Source organism: Mustela nivalis (assembly GCF_964662115.1).
Source record: "Mustela nivalis genome assembly, chromosome: 7".
In the NCBI taxonomy this organism is placed as follows: Eukaryota; Metazoa; Chordata; class Mammalia; order Carnivora; family Mustelidae; genus Mustela; species Mustela nivalis.
Window position 1 is genome coordinate 103,460,320 of NC_139026.1, and position 21,849 is coordinate 103,482,168.

The window sequence follows — 21,849 nt, forward strand, 5'->3', positions numbered from 1 at the left end:
CACATCACATTTATTTAACCTCTCCAGTGATTCCCTGGAACTTAGAATAAAACTCAGATTCTTCTCCATAATCATGGCTCCTGACCACTCCTTTCTACCCTCTGTCCTGCCACTGTCCTCTCCTCTACAGTGCAGGCTCCTTCCTGTTAGTGTGCACAGAGAGCCCTTTTACCTTCAGATCCCAGCCTTCACATTTGCCCCCTGGGACCTGGGCCCTCCCAGACACTCAGCTCACCTCATGAGAAAGGCCTTTCCTGACCACAGTGTTGCCCGCAAGCCATCCCCTTTATTCTCTAGTGCAATGTGCCATTGTGATTTCTTCATAGTACGTAAAACAGGCATTTTCTTTTTAACTTGTATATTCTCTCAGTCAACTCATATGTAAGCCATGAGAACAGAGCCCTGGTGCCTGAACAGCACCTGGCACGTGATAGGGGCTCAATTACCACCAGATGGATCTGACTTGGGTTCAAGAGCTGCCTCGCCCCGGCCATGCAAGAAAAGCATCCTCTTGACCACCTTCATGCCACCAAAGGCAGGCAAAGTAGGTAAACCTGGAGACTTCAGTGAAACCAGGCATTAGCTCGCCTCTCACACCAGGAGTTTCTCCTTTTATCTATACATTATAGAAATTGCTGCATCAGTTTGTTGCTTTGCCTGCCTGCCATTCAGAGCCCAGGACACAGCTGTCCCAAGATCACCCAGGTAACAACAACAGATGCCCCTCCCTTCCCCCCGAAGGTGTATTGCTGGGTTTTTCTATGGAAGTATTACCCATGCACTAAGAAAAATTGAAAGTTACAGAGAAGTATGACAAAGCAGGAGAAAAATCACTCATAATCACAGTTTTAGCATAATGGAATATTTCCCTCGTCTCTTTTCAATGCATGCTTTTCTTGAGATAACCTATAGTTTGCCAACCTTTTCTTTCCCATCATGTGTTTTATGTTAGCATTTATTGTCATTGGAAATAACTAAATATTTCACTATCTGGATAATTTACTGAACCAATTCCTTTTAGATATTTTTTTAAAGATTTTATTCATTTATTTGACAGACAGAAATCACAAGTAGGCAGAGAAGCAGGCAGAAAGAGAGAAGAGAGGAAGCAGGATCCCTGCTGAGCAGAGAGCCCGATGCGGGGCTCGATCCCAGGACCCTGGAATCATGACCTGAGCCGAAGGCAGAGGCCTTAACCCACTGAGCCACCCAGGTGCCCTAGACATTTTTTTATTCAATTCTAACATGGCCATGGACGTTTATTTCCAAATATAAATATTCTTTGTTTTAAAAATTTTCCCCAGGATAGGGACACCCAGTGGCTCAGTGGGCTAAGCATCTGACTCTTGATTTGACTCAGGTCATGATCTCAGGATTGTGAGATCGAGCCCCACATCAGGTCCTATGCTGAGCATTCGGTCTGCTTGATTCTCTCTCCCTCTGCCCCTCCCTATTGCTTGCACAATCTCTCTCTTAAACAAACAAAAAAAAACTTCCCCAGGATCAATACCCATCTTTATATGGCTCTTGATACAGTTTCTAATAAAACCAGGGAGAGCCAGATGAAAACCTTTAGAAAGCATAAGTATTGGCAAAACTACCATAATCCTCCCATGTAATTCAGAATGAAAACAATACCAATTGTATCACACCCCATATTTCCCTTTATAGTACTATCACAAGTATGAAAAATGCATGATTATTAACCAGTGGTCTCTCTTGCTAAACTTTAAGTTCCATGAACATAGGGACCTTGTCCATGTTATTCACAGTACCAGGCATATATTAGGTACTCAATATTATTGGATAGATGGATGGGTAATCAATACACCAAGGAGAAGTTGAGAGACAAAGAAAGAGGAAGAACACTCTTAAATACCTGTCCTTCAGACACCAACCCACCTCCACACCCCAACTTCATACCTGGCAGAACTCACACCCAGATCAGCTCCATTTATTCTTCATACAAATTTTATTCATACAGTTTTATTTTTAAATCATTTACACATATTCATACAAAGAAAAATAAATTTCAGGATGGAACCTTGGGACCATGGTAGTTTAAAAAAAAAATCTCTCTGATCATTAGCTACTGAAGACAAGGCAAAAGGCTTAGCAGTCATTTCTGGGGGTTAGTGTATCTCCCCATACAGGGGACAGTTGAGAAGAGTCCAACCTGCTCCCTCAGTCTTCAGCTTGTGGAGGTAATAAGGGGGGAGGGGTTTTTTCACTGCTTTCCCCTAGAAACATTTCAAGAAGTACAACAAAAGGCTTATGGTAACACTGAACTGCCTCTTTGCTAGGAATTTGGCAAGACTATTTCTGAACCAACTTTCTAGAAGAGTTAGCTCAAGGCCTACTCACAGGCCTTTCTGAGAGGAGGGCTGGCTGCACTCACCACACCCCCAGGCCACCTGCTCTTCCTCCCACCAGCGCCCTTGATCTGACCCCATCTGGTCCCTCTTAGGCTCATTCCACAAATACGCCATCCTCCTACCCTACATACAAACACTCTCTGTACAACTGACCCCAGCAACTCCTATGGACCCCTCAATAATGATGCCAGCAGCACCACATGCAGCATTGTACCGAGAGAATCTGAACTACAGCCAGGAGAGGTCCAGGAGCAAGAGAACTATGAGCAGCCCTATCAAACTCAGCTCTGCTGAGCAAAAGCAACATTTCAACCCAACAGGCCAACTCCTAACATCCTGTCCCAGGTGGAGTCATCTCAGAGATGGATGGTAGAAGAACCTGCTGCACACCATTGACAAGAAAACTGTACTATTATCAGTTCCCAGTAAGTAGGGGAAAGGACAGACATTACGAATGTGGTAGACCCTATCAGAAATGGCAGCTGATGACAACAGTTACCCTAGATCTTCGGGTCCTACCCAAAAAGCAGCACCAAGAAAGGGCATGATGAGCAGAGAGATCTGGAGCTCAATGTACATCCCTTGAATTACCAAGGGACTCAGAGATAACACAGCTCATTTCCTACAGTGATGTAGGAAGAACATGGACTACCCCCCACCCACTACGTTGAGGCAGCTCCTGAGGGGCCACACCGCTTGTGGTCATCAGCCCACCCCCTTAGTAGCCCATTTGGGGAGAGAGAGTCACGTCCAGAGCAGGGACCCCTCCAAGCTGACACTCACAGGGCAGCCCATCCCACTGTCACTGGGGCAGGCCAAACATAGCTAGGAGGGTGGGCAGATCCCGGGCATCGGCTGCCCCATAGGCATCGCTCTGGCCTAACATGGACAACGCCAAACGCAGGGTGCTCCAGATATTCTCTGACATGGCACCCCCTTCGCCCCGAGGGCCCCGGCTTTTCCTCTGCATGTTCAGGGCCTCCAAAAAGTGTTCCACAGCCTCCCTGTGGGGAAGAAGAAGGAGAGCTGGTGAGCAGAACATTACTGGAAGGAGGCAGATCAGCTGGCATGGGGAGAAAGCTGGGGCTGTTTAGTCAAACAGAGGATTGGAGAATGAGGAGCTACGGCCAAAGGCAGGGAGAGAGTTCATTCACTAATTACTCCATAGATGCTCTCACCGGTGAGCTCCAAGGTTGATGCAGCTGATGCCCAAGTTATAGCGGGACCGTATATAGCCAGGCTGTAGCTCGAGGGCCCGACGGTACGCAGCTACCGCTTCCTCACTCTGGTTTCCGTTGGCCAGGGTGGCCCCTAGCTTATTCCACAGCAAATAGTCCTGGAACACAGATGGGAAAGGAGTAGCAACAACAACTAGGCTCAGATCCAACTCTGCCCGTCCTCCCCGGGTCACCGTTCTGTTTAGCTAATACATGTTACTCTCCCTTCCTTTCTTCTCAAATGTTCCCAGCCTTCTCTGCCCAATTCTCCCAAGGCAATCAGTATATGGAACGGAAGCTCCCGTGACTTCGAAGGTCCCAACAAATGACCCTTCAGTAAGATGCAATCATGTGCTATTTCCATTCCTCCCCTGAGGCTCACATTGGGACGAACACTGAGGGCAGCTGTGAAGCAGTCCACCGCTTTGTCGTACTCCCCACTCAGGTTGAAAAGGACTCCTAAGCCACACTGCACATCCGGGTCAATGGATGTAGGGTCCAGGCGCACAGCAGCCAAGAAGAGCTCTTTCACTTCAAGAAAGAGGGAGCTAGATCAATAGGAAAGAAAAAGAAAAAAAAAATGCAAAAATAGGTGGATGGATGTGTCTGGATTCTTACCCTTCCAAAATAATTCCTTAATTCGTCACTCATATACCCAAGATTCATCAATCTATCAGTCATCCTCCTACTCTCAAATTTCATTTTAGAAACGGGTTTTTCTGTTTCATCCCAGCACTGCACCACACAATGCAGACCTCCTTCAAGTGCATCCCAGGCTTCCTATCCCACTCTGAGGTCCTTGAGTAACAATCCAGGCAGGCTTCCAAAACCAAGGCCCTCCTTCTACTGGGGCTCAGGTTATCATCTGTCATCCCAGGAATCCTTCACTCACTCGGACAACAGAGACCCGAGGATGCGCTTGCTGGGGCCCTGTCCTGACCCCCCAGCCCCTTCTTCACCACGCACGACCAGATGGGCATAGGCCGGCGTGTAGCGCAGCCAGTCTCGCAGGGTTTCACAGGCCTGTCGCTGCAGGGACTCGTTGGTGAAGCTCACGGCCAGCGCCATGAGTGCTGTCCGGTTATCGGGCTTTAGCTCCAGACACCTGTTCAGACAGAGTGGGCAGAGTTGGTATCCGCAGTGATGCTGGAATATAGTCCTAGAACACAGAGTCACAATGGCCTCACCTGCCAACTCCCTCAGATTAAAGACACAGAGGACTCCTCTACAGGGGTGTTATTGAAAAAAATTACAGATACAAGAAGGAGAAGGTTTTAGCAGCCAAGGAACCAGTGAGGGTCCTACATACAAAATTAAAGCTGATGAAGGAATGGAACAAGATATCTCCAATTCACTCCAAACCTTAAGAGTCTCACCACAAGAAAACACTCTTGCTAGTGACCAAAAAAAAAGACAAGGATCTGGGTCTGGAATCCTATCATTCCAATGGCTATTTACAGAGCCCAGGAACCACCTCACCCCACCGTTCATGTACTCACTTGCGCAGCGCACTGATGGCTAAGAGTTCCTGTTCATTCTCTGCCTGGGTGGTACCCAGATACTGCCAAGCCTAGAGAGAAGGTGTCAGATTCTATCACTGCATTCACCTTTCCAACCTCTCTTCCTCTGGCTCCCCCACTCACCCTCTCACTCCTACTACCCCATCCCAGGCCATCACCCAGGCCCTAATCCACCTGCACTACTCTGTGGGGTTTCCCTCAAAACTGACAGAAGGGGGCTCTCATATGAAGTCAGAGTAGTGCGGCACTCACTTCCATGTGCTTAGGATCGTGCTGTACGGCCGCCTCAAAAAGCAGCACAGCGTTTGGCAGGTCCCCCTCCTGAAGTCGCCGGAGCCCCTCCTCAAAAGGCTGGGGGTGGTCACGCAGGGGGTTCTCCTCCTCAAACTGGTACCCCTAGAGGGAAAGGAAGCAAGTGAAAACCTAAGAAAGAGCCATCACAGTCAAAGCACCGGGATGGCAGATGACAACCAGGACAGAGGTGGAGAACTTAAAGGCCTCCAAAAAGGTATCTGAATTAAATACGGGCAAATTTTCCCTATTAGAAAGAAGATCATCTAGGACCGCAGTAAATCCATTCAGTATCACGCTCATGCTGCTATCTCCTGAAAAGCTAACAGTCTACAAACTCTGACCCAGGCTGGAAATAAGCCAATTTTTGGATGTCCTTATAGGCCTGTATTTCCACATCCTTGATTCTCACCACTGGACAGAACACATTTCTTACAGGATCTGCTCCAGATAAGCAGATCTTATGAGATCTTACCTTATGAGATAAGCACTCTTTAGCTATTCAAAGGGCACTTCCTATTTTCCTGCAACAGTATGAAAACGAATAATGGAAATACAATTTGGAATGAGAGGCTGCACCACTCAGATGACACTCTTAGCCAGCTCACAGAATCACTGTGCGTGTGACTGGATAACATGTGTTCAAGCACTCTGAAAATTTTAGTTGTTCACTAATTTCACTCTTAGAAGCTACTAATATTAATCTCTATCTGATAGTAAATGAAAGCTAGATCCCCAAATCCTGATGGCAGAAAATGCTTCAGAAAGACAACATTTTCTCATTGAGGATTTCTAATTTGAGGAAAGAATGATGCTACATGCAAAGCTCTGTCTACTGGTATTTCATGTCAGGCAAAGAGTAGTAATAATAAGATAAAATGGGAGTCATGAGTAAGCCCCATGACTTGGGACAAGCAGATAAAATGTTCTTTTGGGGGAGTTCTTTTGGTGAGTTACCAACACAAACAACACACCAGAATGAAAAGAAGATGCAAACTACCAGGCAGAGCCCTTCTAAATGCAGCTAAGGACACGTAAGAATGAAACCACACATAATACAGACAAGAGCGAGGCCCCTTTTCACTATTACCATGGAACTGTTAAAAAAAATTGGCAACACTTAAATCTTATCAGCCAAGTTCTAAAGCATGATAAGCGATCAGATGTAAATTATCTGTGACGAACCGAAATTACATAATTACGATGGAAGTCTAAAAAACAAGACATATTATAGGAGCTGGATTAAAAATAAACATATTTAAAGTCTATTCATGTTGAGAATAGGTAATGTGCCTGGTAAATCTCTGTACAATATGAAAACTTAGAAGGTAGACAATGACCCCAGACCAGGAAATCAGCAAGTCTTTTCTGTAAAATGCCACAAAGTAAGCAAATAAATATTTTGTCCCAACTACTCAACTCCACCTTTGGAGAGAGAAAGGAGCCACAGATAGGTAAGCAAGTAAGTATGACGGTGTTGGAATAAAACCTTATTTATAGACAGCAAAACTTGTATTTTGTATAATTTGCACATGTCACAAAATAGTACTTTTCAATTTTTTTCAACCATTTAAAGCCACTATCAGCTCACAGGCCAGGCAAAAACGGGTGACAGGCCAGACTTACTGCAGGCCATAGTTTGCTAACCCCTACTCCAAACTACCAGTTTACCACATTCAACCTCAATTCCTATCTATCAGCGATCCACGCCTTAAGCCACCCTGTAGGAAACAGAGATCACCGTCAACTATAACACAATTTCATAATGAAATTAATTCCTGCCTCTCAGAGCTATTGAGCGCATTGAATAAGAATATTCACCCAAGTCGTATTATCAAAAAGCATAAAATGGGGTGCCTGGGTGGCTCAGTGGGTTAAGACTCTGCCTCCGGCTCAGGTCATGATCCCAGGGCCCTGGGATCGAGTCCCGCATCCAGCTCTCTGCTCGGCAGAGAGCCTGTTTCCCTCTCTCTCTCTGCCTGCCTCTCTGCCTACTTGTGATCTCTCTGTGTATGTCAAATAAATAAATAAAATCTTCCAGAAAAAAAAAAGGGGGCATAAAATACTATTTATAAAATAGGTATTATCCTGAAAAGACAATGTAACACATCAAGGCCATCAGATTGCAACCACAGGGTTCCCTAAGTGCTCCCTCATCTGTGCTGTCTAGGCTCCTTGCCATTTTATCAACTGCTGATCAGAGAGGAATTGTTCACAATTAGAATACGTGCACAATAGGAACAAGAATATGCTGAAGGAAGCTTCAACAGCCCGCCAAAGAATGCAGCATGAGTTTATGATCACTGCTGCAACCTAAAATGTCTAACCTGAGCTAGTCATTAAGTCTGATTCATTGTCTACTCTGAAATCTCAAAGGATCACACAGCTTCTGCTCTTCTACTAAGAGTCTGTCCCATCACAGAAACTTCTCTTTATGCTAAAAGAATACACTATCTGCTTGAGGTACACATGTTAAGTTGTCTTGAAAATTTAAGGACCACCCAGTAAAAAATAGTATTTTTCAGAGACCCATGAATTTATAGAACAATCAGGGTCAGAGTCACATTTAAAAGCAAAAAAAGCACTACTGACATATAATTCAGTAATAGTTAGAATAAAGCCAGATAAAATCTGAATCATTCATTATTAGTGAGTAACAAAGTAGAGCACATTTCTGTGGAACATTAATGCAAATATTTCTAGTCCTGGGGCACCTGGGTGGCTCAGTGGATTAAAGCCTCTGCCTTCGGCTCAGGTCGTGATCCCGGGGTCTGGGGATCGAGCCCCGCATCGGGCTCTCTGCTCAGCAGGGAGCCTGCTTCCTTTCCTCCCTCTCTGCCTCTCTGCCTCCCTGTGATTTTCTGTCTGTCAAAATAAATAAAATCTTAAAAAATATATATGTATATTTCTAGTCCTACATCTGCAATATCTCAAGGTATCAATAATATCAAATAGGGTTCAAAAATCTAAAAACATAAGTTCTGAATTTAAAACTCTATTAAAAAAAATTATATTCCACTTAGCAAGTCATTAACATGAGAGTAAAAAATGCTGCTCATACAAAATCAGTGCTATATCTGTATTTATCAAAGCACAGAAATTTTCACCTAAAATTTATAATTTGCCATTTGTAAGCTAAGAGAACCTATGCAACTTACCAAATTGCTAATACAAATTAATAAATGTATTATCTCCAGGTATTACCAGGTATTATACTAGGTGTTACCTTGAGTTCTTCCTCCTCAGAATTCTATAGAAGAAACTCATTTTGGCAAAACACAAAGCAGGATCCAAGAAGTAAGCTGTTTTCTACTAACAGGATAGCTCATAAAAAATCAGACTGCAATAGTAAACAAAACCCCATTTTTCCCAGTACTAAGTTTTTCATTGGCTTTCAAATGCTAACCCTTTTAAAGTTATCTTGAACTTAACTCTTCTTTATCTTTGCACACACAGCTCCCTGATGTCAAGATCTACCCAGCATCCAGCTCCACATCTCAGGCCTTGGTTTTAGCGCCAGAATCCTTTCCCAACCAGATCTGAGCTGGGAAGAGGCATCGCTACTCACCTCCTCAGTTCCTGTTTTGCTTCTTTCAAAACCCATTAATTCTCTCTCTTCCCTCTCATGCTTCAACTTAGCAGTTCGATTATTAACTACATCCCTAAATACCCTACAACCTCAAAGTACATTTTTTTCTACAGTAATACCTCTGAAATAGCATACACTTCTAAGTCTAAGTCTATGCTGTGTATGAAACTAGATTATCTTTGACTAGCTGGGAAATTTTCCTAACATTTTATTTAATCTAATTCTTTGCAAACACCCTAAATTGGCACACATGGTCAGTACTTAGAGAAACAGATCCATTTTTTATAATAATTTTTTTTAATTTTAACATAAATTTTTAAAATAAATTTGTGAGTTAAAAAAAGTAAATAGATACTAAGATGTAGCAACAGAGACATAGTCTACCAATTACTACTCTCTACCAAAGGAATTACACCGATCCCCCAATCAACCTCCAAAGCAGAGCTCCTTCATCTGTTTTCTGAATGCATCACATGCAAATCTCTGTCACAGGTATTACATCACTGTCTTATCATGATTTGACAAGGACAGTCTATTATTATTAATCTGTATGTTCTAAGAATAAAGCATACCTTCAATTTCTAAAGAGGAGTGGGACAAGGGAATGATTCAGATTTCCTTTCACAGAAAGGGGCTCAAGGAAGTAATTACTTGCAAGGAAGTACCCTTCATTCAGGATGAGAGGAGAAACAACATAACAAAGAAACCCTGTGATCTGAGAACGGAGTTCCTACCTTATCGTAGGAAGCAGACGTGAGGTCATCATAGTCAGAAAGCCAGGGGTGAGCCTCAGCATCCCGTTTCGCCATCTCCTCCAACTCTGCCTGCAACTTGTCCCAGAAATCGACATCAGACTGTAAGGAAGGGAAGGCAGGTAGAAAAAAGGAGATCCATCATGACCACCCCACTCCACCCTCAGCGCCTCTAGGATGGCTTCCCTACGACAGTAAATCCTAAATGTCAAAGCGTCCAAAAGCCTCTGGATCCTACCCCCAGATTCCAATCCTGCAGTAGAAGGTGATGACCTGGGACTGGCATTTTTGACAGTCACCCACCCTAGCCCCGGCAGTTCTGACACAGAGCGTCCAGGAACACTACAGCATACAACGTTCATCATTGGTGATGCTCACATGACACTGTCCAATGGAGTGCGTTCCCTTAGGCGTCTGCTCCTGTGCTACCTGCTCTCACCTCTATAGCTGACTTGGCTCGTTCAAACTCCATATCAAGGGCAGCTGTGTTTACTGGTCTTGTGAACTGGTCAACCCAGGCCTCTGATGTACCCTGTGACAAAGAAGGATGGTCATACCACCACCAACTTTCTACCCACTGAACACCAGCAACCTGGACGCTTCTGAGGACATTCTCAGACTCTCTTTCCCACCCGCTCAGGACCTGGATGCTACCAAGACACGTTGGCAATAAAATCGCTTCCCCATCTGGGACCCCTGAACACTGAACCCGAGGCCTGGGGCACCAGCTGGCTCTGAAGTGGGACTGGGAAGTGACAATGTCCTACCTGCTGCTGTATAAACTCTGCTGCCCACTGTTCTGCCTGAGCTCGGCCCGACCCTGCACCGGACTCCAGGGACACCTGCCCCTCGCCAATCTGCCGCACGAATTTCAGGAACTGGGGCACAGAGACACACAGAGGCCACTTGGGAGAGGACTTCCAGGTGTGCACTCTCAACCATGCCCAAGAGACGCCTGCACTTCCCCCTCCCCCTGACCATCTCTAGCTGCAGACAAGACTTGCTAAAGAGCCTGAAAAATGTCAAGAGCAAAAAGAAAGGGATTTCTGGCCTTAAAGATTTGAGAAGACACAGAAAAGTGAAAGGGTTAGTATGCAAGGAAATGAGAGAAAGGATGTTGGAAGGAAGAAGAAGGATCCTAAGTCTCTGTTCTCCAGGAAGAAGGAATGGACTTCAGATCTTATTTCCTTCTCTTTAAACTGGGGTAAGAGAAGCTAGACTCTTGACTTCCAAGATCAGCTCTGCTGGGCAAAGCAACAGTGGGATGTGGCTCACCTCGGAGTTAGCCAATTTCGGGTCATCCACCTTGGCCACAAAGTCACTGGCTGTGTGCTGCAGGTCCTCTTCGGGATGATATTCATCATACCTAGAACAGGTAAGGACAAACCAGTTCCACACACTAGTCTGACACCACCTTCCCCACACTACTGCCTACTCCCAGCCCATGGCAATCACAGTTCCTGGGTCCCGGGGCAGGGGTGGGGGGCTCGGGAGGGGGCGGGGGTTCTACTCTCTCATTAAGGACCTACAAATTCCAAGTTACATTAAAAAAGGACACCTGGCCAGAAGTGGCAAAGCACTAGCTACATTCTTTTATCCTTCCCTTTCCCTAATACTCATTTATAAAGAGAAGGAATACAGCAGTAGCCTCTAAAGTAAAAAGGGAACAGGGTGCATAAGCTAAAGTTATGAAATTCTAGTTAAGACACTTAGGATTCTTGACTCAACTGGATGTGAGACAAACTTCTAGGGTAATAATACAAGTGGGAACCTTAACACAGAAAATGAGGGGACTGCAAGTCGGTTTGAGAATGTGGATGGAGGAGGTGAGGGAGGCTGGGAAAACCATCTAGTACTCCTTTCACAGGGATCCATCCAGAAAGAAGTAGCTGGACTCACCAGCGATCTGTGGAAGCTGTTCCCTCAGGCTCTCCCAGCCACAGCTTCTCCTCTGACTGTTCCAGATACTCCTCAGCCCAGCGGGCAGGGGAAACAGACAAAGGATCTACAAGGGACAGACATGGAGAAATCACACAGGGCTCAGGGAGGGATCAGGGAAAGGGAGAGTACGACACGTACTCCACTGACCCTCTTACCCAAGTCAAAGCAGATGAGATCCTACTGAATACCTCAGATTCCTGGCCAAAAGAAAACACTAATGAATTCTCAATACGCAACCTACTTCCAAGGGGCCTAGGGTAGAAGTTTATGAAGCTGGAAACAAGAGAACAAATTAGGAGACTCAGGAAAGGAAGACAGACCAAACCTTTTTGCTTGAAGTGTCAGAGACTTCAGTAAGAAATAGCGGGTGCTGAGGGCCTCCACCTTCCTCAAAGGTACTGCGGCCAGCTGGTAAGGAGCTACGGGAGAATACAAGAGCCCCTGCTCCTTAACCAAAGCTCTGGTGCGTTCCAATCAACAGAGTTCACGCTATCCCAAGAAAACAAGCCTCATGTTTCATCTTATACCTAGAGACTCTGAGAAGCAGAACGCAAGGCTAGAATTTAAAGATACATTGGTCCACTCTTCCCATTTGATGTCTGTTCCATTTTTTTAGCTAAGATGGAACATGCAAGCATGAAAGTACATACAGTGCCCCAAACATAACCGTGCTGCCTGATGAACTCTGATGTGAGTGCACTCGGATCACCGCCACCCAGATCAAGATGCAGAGGTTTACTGCTCTCTCACAGGCTCCTGCAGACCACCCCTCCCCCAGGAAAAAACACTAGTCTGACTTTTGATTCATTCTGTGGGCTATGTTTTTAAGTGTAATTCTGGAAACTGTCTCAGAAGCTCTAGTGACAAAGGGCGTCACTGCAACATCATAATAAACACACCAAGGTGACAGATCAGATCAAACGAGGGCACTAAACTCTTTCTCAACCTCCAGGACTTTGTCCTGAGCTATTCCAGGGCCAGAAAAAAAAACCCAAACTAAAACAAAATGAAAGCATTAAGACATGGTTCAAAGGTGCCCTAAAGAACAAGTAAACACCCAAAAGTCAGGAGCCTCGGTATCCTTTCCATCTGCTCTGCATCCATACCTTTCCACATCAACACCGAAGTGCTCATCCTATCTTTGTCCCCAATTTAAAGATCTGCCATTGATTTTAACACTGAGAAGGCAGATTCATCCCCTCAGTATTAAGTATGTTAACAGAACAGTCTATTCTATTTACCGAGACTTTGCCTGAACAATTTCAACAAAGTAAACCCAACATCTGAGAAAGTAATGTCAAAATCTGAAAAAAAAAAGCGGGGGGATCCAAACTCTCAAAATACACTTAATTATAAATAATAAATATTACTAATATAACAAAAGATGTGGTTGGTGATTTTTTTTTTAATCAACCTCTTAACTTCAAGGACTCTCAACATTTTTATCCAGATTCCCTCACCGTTCTCTTTTCTTTGCCCCAACTAGACTGTTGGCTCAAGAGTGGAGACTTAGTAGGGAGATACCTTAACACTTAAGTAGACATTACAACGCCTCCTGGTCCCTTTGTCCCATTCTGTTGAAAACTAGTCACTCCTTCCTCTCAACTAGAGGATTTTGCGAACCCGACTCTGGCCAAAAGTACTCCTCAAATTATAGAGAATACTGTTTCTGTGAAATGCTCCTTTCAAGGACAAGAAGCAATGGAAAAAATACAAACCACCTGGACTTTAAAAGGGACATGAGGCAGATTAGAAAAAAATCCCAGAGGTGAGAAAAGTCATCTTCAAACAGCCATGATCTGGTATTTTACCATATTAGCCACAAGCCTCAGAATTTCCTGGCACTGGAAACCTGCTCCAAAAAAGGAGTCAAAATGAAATGACCAAAAGAATTCTATTTGGCCTTCACACTTTATTCAATAAATTCTTACAGAAAATGAGATCCTCTTGGATACCTGAGATTGAAACAATTAAGACCTACAGACAGGAAAGGACTATACCAGGTCACATAAATTAGCAGAGTTAGAACCAACAACCTAGATACCAAATATCCAACTCAGAATGTCGTCTTAGTTTCTCATTGGGTGCTCCTTGGCACATCCAGCCCAAGCTCCAAAGTTAAAAACTCCGAACTTCCCACCCTTATCTGTAAAGGTTTCTGAGTTTACTAAAGAGCCCGATCAATGGGAAAGAATGTAGGTTCCAAATCAGCCTACTGGACACTCAAATCCCAACACCACCCACCACTTATTCACTGTGCAAGGTACTTAACCCTTAAGTTTCCCTTTCCTTATCTATAAAATAGAGATAATAATAGCAACTACATAGGAATTGTTGTAAAGACCAAGTGAGCTAATGCACACATCAAGCACAGAGTAACAAATGTTAGTTATTATTATCATTACTGTCTGCTCACAGCAAACCCATACCGAAAGTAGAAAACATCACATCGAGATTGTTACTCCTTTTCATCCACAGTCTCTTCGGCTGCTGTCGGGGGAGACGGATTGCCATTTACCACCTGCTACTGCTGTATACTGCCCTTCCTAGGAAAGTTCAGGTTTCTCTCTCATGATTACCTCAGGAACCTCACACACGTTAGCTGAAGCTGTCTAAATTCAAAATCCCTTAAAGACGTATTTCATCCCTACAGCTGAGTCATAAGATGGAGCATTATTTGACCCAGGAGATTTAAGGGCATGGGTGGAGGCTGGATTGCATCAAGAAATATGGCAGACTCAAAAATGAGCTTCAGGGCACCTGGGTGGCTCAGTGGGTTAAGCCGCTGCCTTCAGCTCAGGTCATGATCTCAGGGTCCTGGGATCGAGTCCCGCGTTGGGCTCTCTGCTCAGCAGGGAGCCTGCTTCCTCCTCTCTCTCTCTCTCTCTCTCTCTCTACCTGCCTCTATGCCTACTTGTGATCTCTCTCTGTCAAGTGAATAAATAAAATCTTTATGGGACGCCTGGGTGGCTCAGTTGGTTAAGCAGCTGCCTTCGGCTCAGGTCATGATCCCAGTGTCCTGGGATCGAGTCCCACATCGGGCTCCTTGCTCAGCAGGGAGCCTGCTTCTCCCTCTGCCTCTGCCTGCCATTCTGTCTGCCTGTGCTCGCTCTCTCCCCATCTCTCTCTCTGATAAATAAAATCTTAAAAAAAATAAATAAATAAAAAATAAAATAAAATAAAATCTTTAAAAAAAAATGAGCTTCATGTGGTGATGGATTAATTATGTAACTTTATTGTGGTGGTAGTTACACAAATCTGCACACATGACAAAATCGCACAAAACCATAAACACACACAAAGACCTATAAAACTGGTGTGATTTAATAAACTCTATGGATCGTAACAATGGCAACTGCCTGACTTTGATACTGTATATAACTAACAGTTATGTAAAATATTACCACTGGGGAAAACAGAGTGAAGGATACACAGAACTCTCCTCTACATTTTTTTGGCAACTTCCAGTGAAACTATATTTCCAAATAAAACACTAATACAAGAAAAAAAATGAACTGTCAAGCCTCCTTTTAAACTTGAGTCTAGAATCTTAACAACAGAGACTTGAAGATAAAAAGGATTTAAATATAACCTCCTTTCATCTTGAAGTCTACTTATCCATAAAGCAATTGTTAACCTATATCATCAATATAATATCAGCCACAAACATTATGATAATAAAAAATGAATTATCAGAAAATTAATTTCCTTTAGCTTTCTCCCAGATCTCAATTCATTTGTTCAATAAATACTGAAGGTCCAGTACCTACAAAGCAATATACTGCTGCAATTGGCATTTTTATGAAGACAGACCCCCAAAAGCTCAATTTCCCTTTCCAGCTCTCCATCGTCTTGCCTCCATGAAGCAGGCACAGTCCCAAAAGAATGTGTAAAACAGAAGAAATCTCCCAAAGAGGACTTAACAAGTTAAGAGAGGTCCAACTCATTTTTCTAAAGTTGTTTTTCACTTACAGGTTAAGGAAGCTTTCACTGATTACAAGCAATTTTGATCATTATAACAAAAATCTCATCAATCTCAATGCTCATAGTAGTACTTTTTATTTTTCTGAGTTACCAAAAATGACAGATGCCCACACATTACAAAAGAAGTCCCTCTACGATAAAGAGGTCGCATTTAAGTCTAAGGTTTGTATGAAAACTGAGTTTGTTTGGTGGAAGGTGTTTGTTACAACTCAGATTTTCACTTGAGGCAGTTCCCTGAAGAGGAGTCTCAAAGATAGAGTAATGGTTTTTAGTATGGAGTGTAGAGAATGTTCCTCAGTGACTCTAAACAAAGTAGTTAACCTTTCCAAATCTCAGTTTCCTTATCTATAAAATGGGGAAGGAATAACTACCAGCTAAGTGTAACCATGAAGACCAAATGATTATTATCAAGTGCAAAGTACCACTAATGAAACTAAGAATATCTATTGTTCTACCTTAAACTTCCAACTTAAGAGTGGGAGAGGGAGTCACTATAAAAGAGATCAATAGCTTTTACTAAAGATGAGCTTTAGTTGTTAGATTTGGGATTTTTTTCCTAGAGAGAGAAAGCCCTATTTTTAGAGAATAAAAACGATGGCGGGGAAAAAAACAAAGAGCTGCCATTAATGATCTCGAGAATGTTCAAGAACTAGGACGATGAATGCCCTGAGAGTCTAGAATCTTTGTAACTTTTTCCATTTGTATCTCTTGTTATTCTTAATTTCTTAACTTGGAAAAAAAGCTAGCAAGTGCTTCTCTTTGAAAGCAATGAGGAAGAGGAAAGTTGAAGAGACAGAGTGCCTTTTCCCCATGCCCCTAATCAGACAGGCTTGGGGAAGAAGAATCAATTCCAAAGGATAGGATGAGCATGGATCCTCTCAAAGACAGAGAACGGAAATGAGGCTGGGAATCTGAAGAGCTCCAGGTGCAGGTCTGGCAGTAGAGCACCATGGTTCAGCCAACCGGGTCTGGAATCGTTCAAACCCAGAGCTAAATCCCAACTCCACCACTTACAAAACTGTATCACCTTAGGCAAATCACTTAATCTCAAAGCCTGTTTTCTTATCTATATGCTAAGAACAGAAACAGTGGCTACCTCAAGAATTCTCATAGGGATTAAACAGATAATACATTGAAAGCACTTAATACAAAGCCTAGAAGATGGTAAATACACACTGGTGATTATTATGAGTATTTATTATTATCATCAGGATATGGTCTTTGCCCTCTAAAACCTCATACTTCAAGCCCTTGAACACAATTCCATTTTCTAAGGCCCCAACTCTCTTCAAGAGGAGTTTTTATTTTTTAAGATTTTATGTATTTGTCAGAGAGACAGTGCATACACACAAGCAGGGGGAGCAGCAGGCAGAGGGAGAAGCAGGCTCTCCGCTGGCAAGGAGCGATGTGGGACTTGATCCTGGGACCCTGGGATCATAACCTGAGCCTAAGGCATATGTTTAACCAACTGAGCCACCCAGGCGTCCCTGTTCAAGATGACTTAATGCCAGAATCCCATTGGCTATGCCTAGCACTTCTTCGTGGGCCACATTGCCATCCATCCAATCTGTGGATCCACACCACCACACTACAGTAATAACGTCCCAGATAACAAAGTACCTAACTCCACATGTTCTCTCTCTTCGTCCTCTCTCCCATTCTCTTTATATATAAGATATATATCTTATATATAAAGAGATACATAGATATAATTTCCAAAATCTCTTACCCAGTTCAAACCCAATCCCTTCTCTCATGTAAGTTTCAATAACTCCCTACTACCACCTAGGGGAAATCAGGTTCAGTGCCCTAGAGAAATGAGTCAAAAGTCCAGAAAAGTCACAGAAGCTGAAATCACTCTATACCCTAAGAACTGGGGGCACAGAATCAAACTTTGTCCCATATGAGCCACTTACCCACGATAAGCCTCACCTGTAACTTCAGAGATGAATTCTTGGGACCAGTCTGTCTCATTATAATCCTGAGTTACATCCACAGCATCTCCAGCTGCAAGAAACTCCTGGGCCCAGTTCTCAGACAAGGCCAAGTCTGCCACACCAGGAGCTTAAAAAAGAGAAAATTAAGAAGAAGAAGAAGAAAAAAAAAAAAGAAATGCGTATCATTCTATCATGCCTCAGCAACCCTAGGGACATGAAAGCACTTTCCGTTTTATCTCCTTCTGCATCTCAGTTCCCTAATGCCAGCGGCATCCAAATATGGAATCCCCTTGGTCCCATCTGCACAGAAAATGGTGATGTGCCCTCTCACCAGACTCTGGACCCACCTCTCTGGGGTGCCTGGCGGAAGTTTGACTGTTCAATCTCCTGCATCTCTGCCAGCAGGTCATCCATCTTGAAGGTCTGAGGGGCACGGGACACAAGTGGTGCATTCTGGTCCTGGAGAAATTCAGCCACCAGCTGCCAGGAGAAAGACAATGACATGAACTCAGCAAGAGATAGGGCCCCATGAACGGGAGGCAGTTACATCAAATACAAGGAAAGGGAAACACAGAAACTACAGATGTCAAAATACTCAGTACATCTTTAATACCAAGCAGGAGAAGAAATAAGGCAAATCTCTTTTGGTCAGGAAGCTCCAAAGAATGAAATATAAATAAGCCATGTTTAAAGTAAAAACACAAAGGGCAAAAGAAAAATGGAGCAGAAGAGACTGGTATGTTTACCTCATCTTCAGAGGCTACTCCCAAAGGCTTAGAGACCTAAGACAGAAAAAAAAGGGAAGCAATATGATACAGTAATGAAGTCCACATACCCAACTCAGTTAACAGGAGTTAAGATTCCAGCTCTAGCATTTAGAGTGACCTTGGGCAAGTCACAAAACTTCTCTGAGCCCCAGTTTCTTCATCTACAGAATGACTGCTTTCATCTGTATAAGGATGTACAATGCTTAGTACAGTGTTAAGTAAACACTCATTAAGTGATAACTACTATTATCTGCAACACAATAGAGAAAGCAGTTATCCCAACGTGTTCATCTGGCCCCTCTATCCCTGGTCACCCTTTCTGAGTTTTCTGCCTCAAGAACACTCACCGCCTCTGTGGCCGGGGCTCCTGGGGGCCAAGGGCCAGGCCTCAACCCCTCCTGCCGAAGGGCCTTGTCCTGGGTGAAGTGCCCAGCCAGCTTCATGAGTGGGTTAGCACCCCCGCATTCGGCCTCCACCAGCTCCCGCATTGCCATGGTGACCGCCAGCCCCACTGCTGGGCAGAGAAGGTTTGGAACTGAGGTCCAGCTGCCAGATCCTTCCTCAACCCACACTCAGCCCATGTCTGGGCGGAGGCGGGCGAACGTCCGTCTCAGGTTGTTAGCCACTCACCACCCTCCACCCCCGTAACCTTTGCTATGGCCCCCACCTCTGCCAGGAGTCCGAGAGGGGGCCGGTGCCCTCCTGCCGCCCCCCTCAAAGGCCACCGCTTTCAGCCTGGCCCTCTCCAGCGGCCTCCACGACTGCGGTCCCAGGCAGCGACACCGGCCGGCGGTCGCCCCCCACAGAAGGACCGAAACCCCAGGGGTCTAAGGGGACAATTCCGCAATTGGGCTGTACCCGGGCATTGGAGAGGCAATGAAGAGGGGGAACGCCGCCAGAGCGTAAGCCCGGTCCCCCAAACCTCTCATGTCTGGCGAGCTCCGCGAGGAACCATTCCTTACCCCCCTAAGTCACCTGAGCCCCTCCCCCCATTCGGTGGGTGCCGGCCCACCCCACCAGCGCTCCGGACCACCCATTACCCCCGCCCCAGCCGCAACTCCAGCTCCGCTCCCGGGACCCGCGAGGAACAGGCCCGGACAGGGGAAGACCGGGAACCCGTCCCCGCGCCCCCTCCAGGCCCGGCGCTCACCGTCGCGCGCCGCGCCGCTCGACCCGCCCGGGCACCTGGTGCGGGCTAAAGGGGGTGGGGAGGGGAGGGGGCAGGAAGCAAGGGGCGGGGCTCGAGCTTAAAGGGGCCGTGGCGGCCGCGCAGCCACCACTGCCCAGTGGAAAGCTGTTTGTAGGGGCGGGGCCTTAAGGCTGCGACGCAGCGTGACGGAGGGAGCCGTGAATCTTAAAGGGGAAGAACGCCTTAAAGGGGAAGTCTTGGAGCAGCGACGCTGAGAGCATTCAAAAGGATCCTCGGCACTAGGACAGGTTTGATGGGAAGCTCAAATAAGAATGGAGCTAGGAGGGGCACATTGTGCCCCAAGGGGATTCCCTGCCCTTTCTGGCCTCAGTTTCCCCTTCTAAAAAGGGGCTGGCTAGTCTTCCTAAGCCCCAAAGTAGGTAGGAGAAAGGCCCTCACACGGGAATTGCAAGGGTCAAATCCGAGAATTGCAAGGGTCAAATCCGAGGCGTTCTTCAGCTCTCTAAGGTTGTCCACTTCCAAATTGCCCCTAGTGGGACATCGTCACAGTCTCCTTGGAGACAGAGGCCTGCCCCCAATCCCTCTGCCACTGCGTAGTGGGGAAAATAGCACTGGATGATGACAAATTCCGGAGACTAAAATAAGGTCCAACGCATCCGCAGTCCTCAAACTGGTAACATACAGGGAAGGTGCACAGTGAATCACTCCTTTCCCCTTGTTCCTCCTTCACCCATGGTCAAGGTCACCATGGTGGCCCTATTCCCACTGCTCCAGACTGGGAAAGCCAGACATGATCCAAGAAATGATTTTTAATCACGGGATAAGCCTCAGGCCCCACCATCTGCCACAGCATTGGCTCTGATGTCAAACTTAAAGGTCTCCAGGAAAGAAACCCTTATCTCTCACCTAGCTCCTTATATCTCACCTCCCAAGGCCAAGGGAGTCCTGGTGCCCCAAAGAAGAGCAGAAGGGGCTTGGGGCTGCTGGTCATTGAGCAAGGACAGGTTAATACCAGAGGGAAAAGAAGCACCATCCCATCCCAGGGTGCAGGAGGGGAAACAGGTATACAGCAGGTGGCGCCCTGTGCCACACTTGTTTCCTGGTTGTCCTGCAGATTTCAAAGGTTCAGGCCCTCAGGGACCAGAGGGCCTTGGCTCTGTAAACTCCTCCCTGGGAAAATAAAGAAGCTGCTCTGACACCTCAGGGGAACAGAATGGCAGGGCAAACCTGGAGATTGTGCAGAATTTCTCCTTTTCCTTACCTTTTCACCATCCTTCAGAACTCCCACCCCACCCCACCCCTTTTCCCTGGAGAACACAAATCCCAGCCCTTGCATGTTCACTCTTCTCAGGCTGCCACTGTAAAGAAAATAACTAGTACCTAGTAAACTAAGCCATGCCAAGGAGAAAGGGACACTCTAGCATGTAAAGGATCCCTGCAGAGGGGAATATTTAACTGAAAGCACATGATATAGTAGAATTTTAGAAAATCAAGGCAACCAGAAAGGACTTCCTGGTACCACTCAAACCATACCACACACATAGGCACCTGCTCTGCTAGGAGTTTAGTAACTGATTATCAATAATTCATTAGGTGCTCACCTCCTAGGAGATGATAATAATGATAACAACTGGTGTTTATCTGATGCTTACTAAAACCCAGGCATTGCACTAAACACTTTATGGGCTGTGGTGCTTTTAATCTTCATAATACCCCCTATGAAATAGGTATTTCCGACCCCACTTTGCAGATGACACCCAAAATCACCAGCTAGGAAGTCAAAATTCAATCCAGACATAACTCCAAATACCTACCTGTATGAAACACTGCCTCCCAGTCTCAAGGAAGCCCTATTTATAAGTCCCAAAGAGCTTTGTCTCCCAGGCCATAGAATTCTGCACAGAACCTGGCTTACAAGTCCAAGAGGGACTCAAGGCTAAGAAAGGACTAATAAAACTAGTTGGGTGTTTAACATTCAATTTATTGAAGTTCTAGATTTAAAATACTAAGTTCAACTTCAAACTTTTATTCTATTTATAAAAGTAATTTTTTTAAGATTTTATCCATTTATTTGACAGAGAGAGAGAGAGACCACAAGCAAGCAGAGAGGCAGATATGGGGAGGGGGGAAGCAGGCTCCCTGCTGAGCAGAGAGCCAGACCTGGGGCTCAATCCCAGGACCCTGAGATCATGACCTGAGCCGAAGGCAGAGACTCAACCCACGGAGCCACCCAGGCACCCCCTAATAAGTTTTATAAAATGAAAATTTCATTTCATACTTTAATTCTACTTATTCCTTTCTTTAAAGATTTTATTTATTTATTTGA

At 45.1% G+C, this 21,849-nt stretch overlaps 1 protein-coding gene across 15 annotated transcripts; it reads right to left on the minus strand.

Annotated features, from left to right (window-relative positions):
* Window positions 1-1,953: 1,953 nt before the first annotated feature.
* PEX5 (peroxisomal biogenesis factor 5) lies at window positions 1,954-19,636 on the minus strand. 15 transcript variants are annotated; one of them, XM_082742583.1, is made up of 16 exons: window positions 19,524-19,636; window positions 18,721-18,887; window positions 18,353-18,388; window positions 17,954-18,086; window positions 17,602-17,733; window positions 11,644-11,749; window positions 11,020-11,110; window positions 10,512-10,622; window positions 10,184-10,276; window positions 9,727-9,822; window positions 5,365-5,508; window positions 5,092-5,162; window positions 4,485-4,697; window positions 3,975-4,140; window positions 3,554-3,711; window positions 1,954-3,379 (listed from the first exon to the last, which is right to left on the minus strand). In XM_082742583.1, exons 2-16 carry the CDS (start codon window positions 18,865-18,867, stop codon window positions 3,178-3,180), a joined length of 1,899 nt encoding a protein of 632 aa, XP_082598709.1. In that variant the 5' UTR covers window positions 18,868-18,887; window positions 19,524-19,636; the 3' UTR covers window positions 1,954-3,177. The 15 variants fall into 15 exon arrangements, with proteins under 15 accessions (XP_082598709.1, XP_082598697.1, XP_082598710.1 ...); XM_082742571.1 differs by having other exon boundaries at window positions 9,727-9,846; XM_082742584.1 differs by having other exon boundaries at window positions 18,721-18,884; window positions 19,524-19,634.
* Between the last annotated feature and the right edge of the window lie 2,213 nt (window positions 19,637-21,849).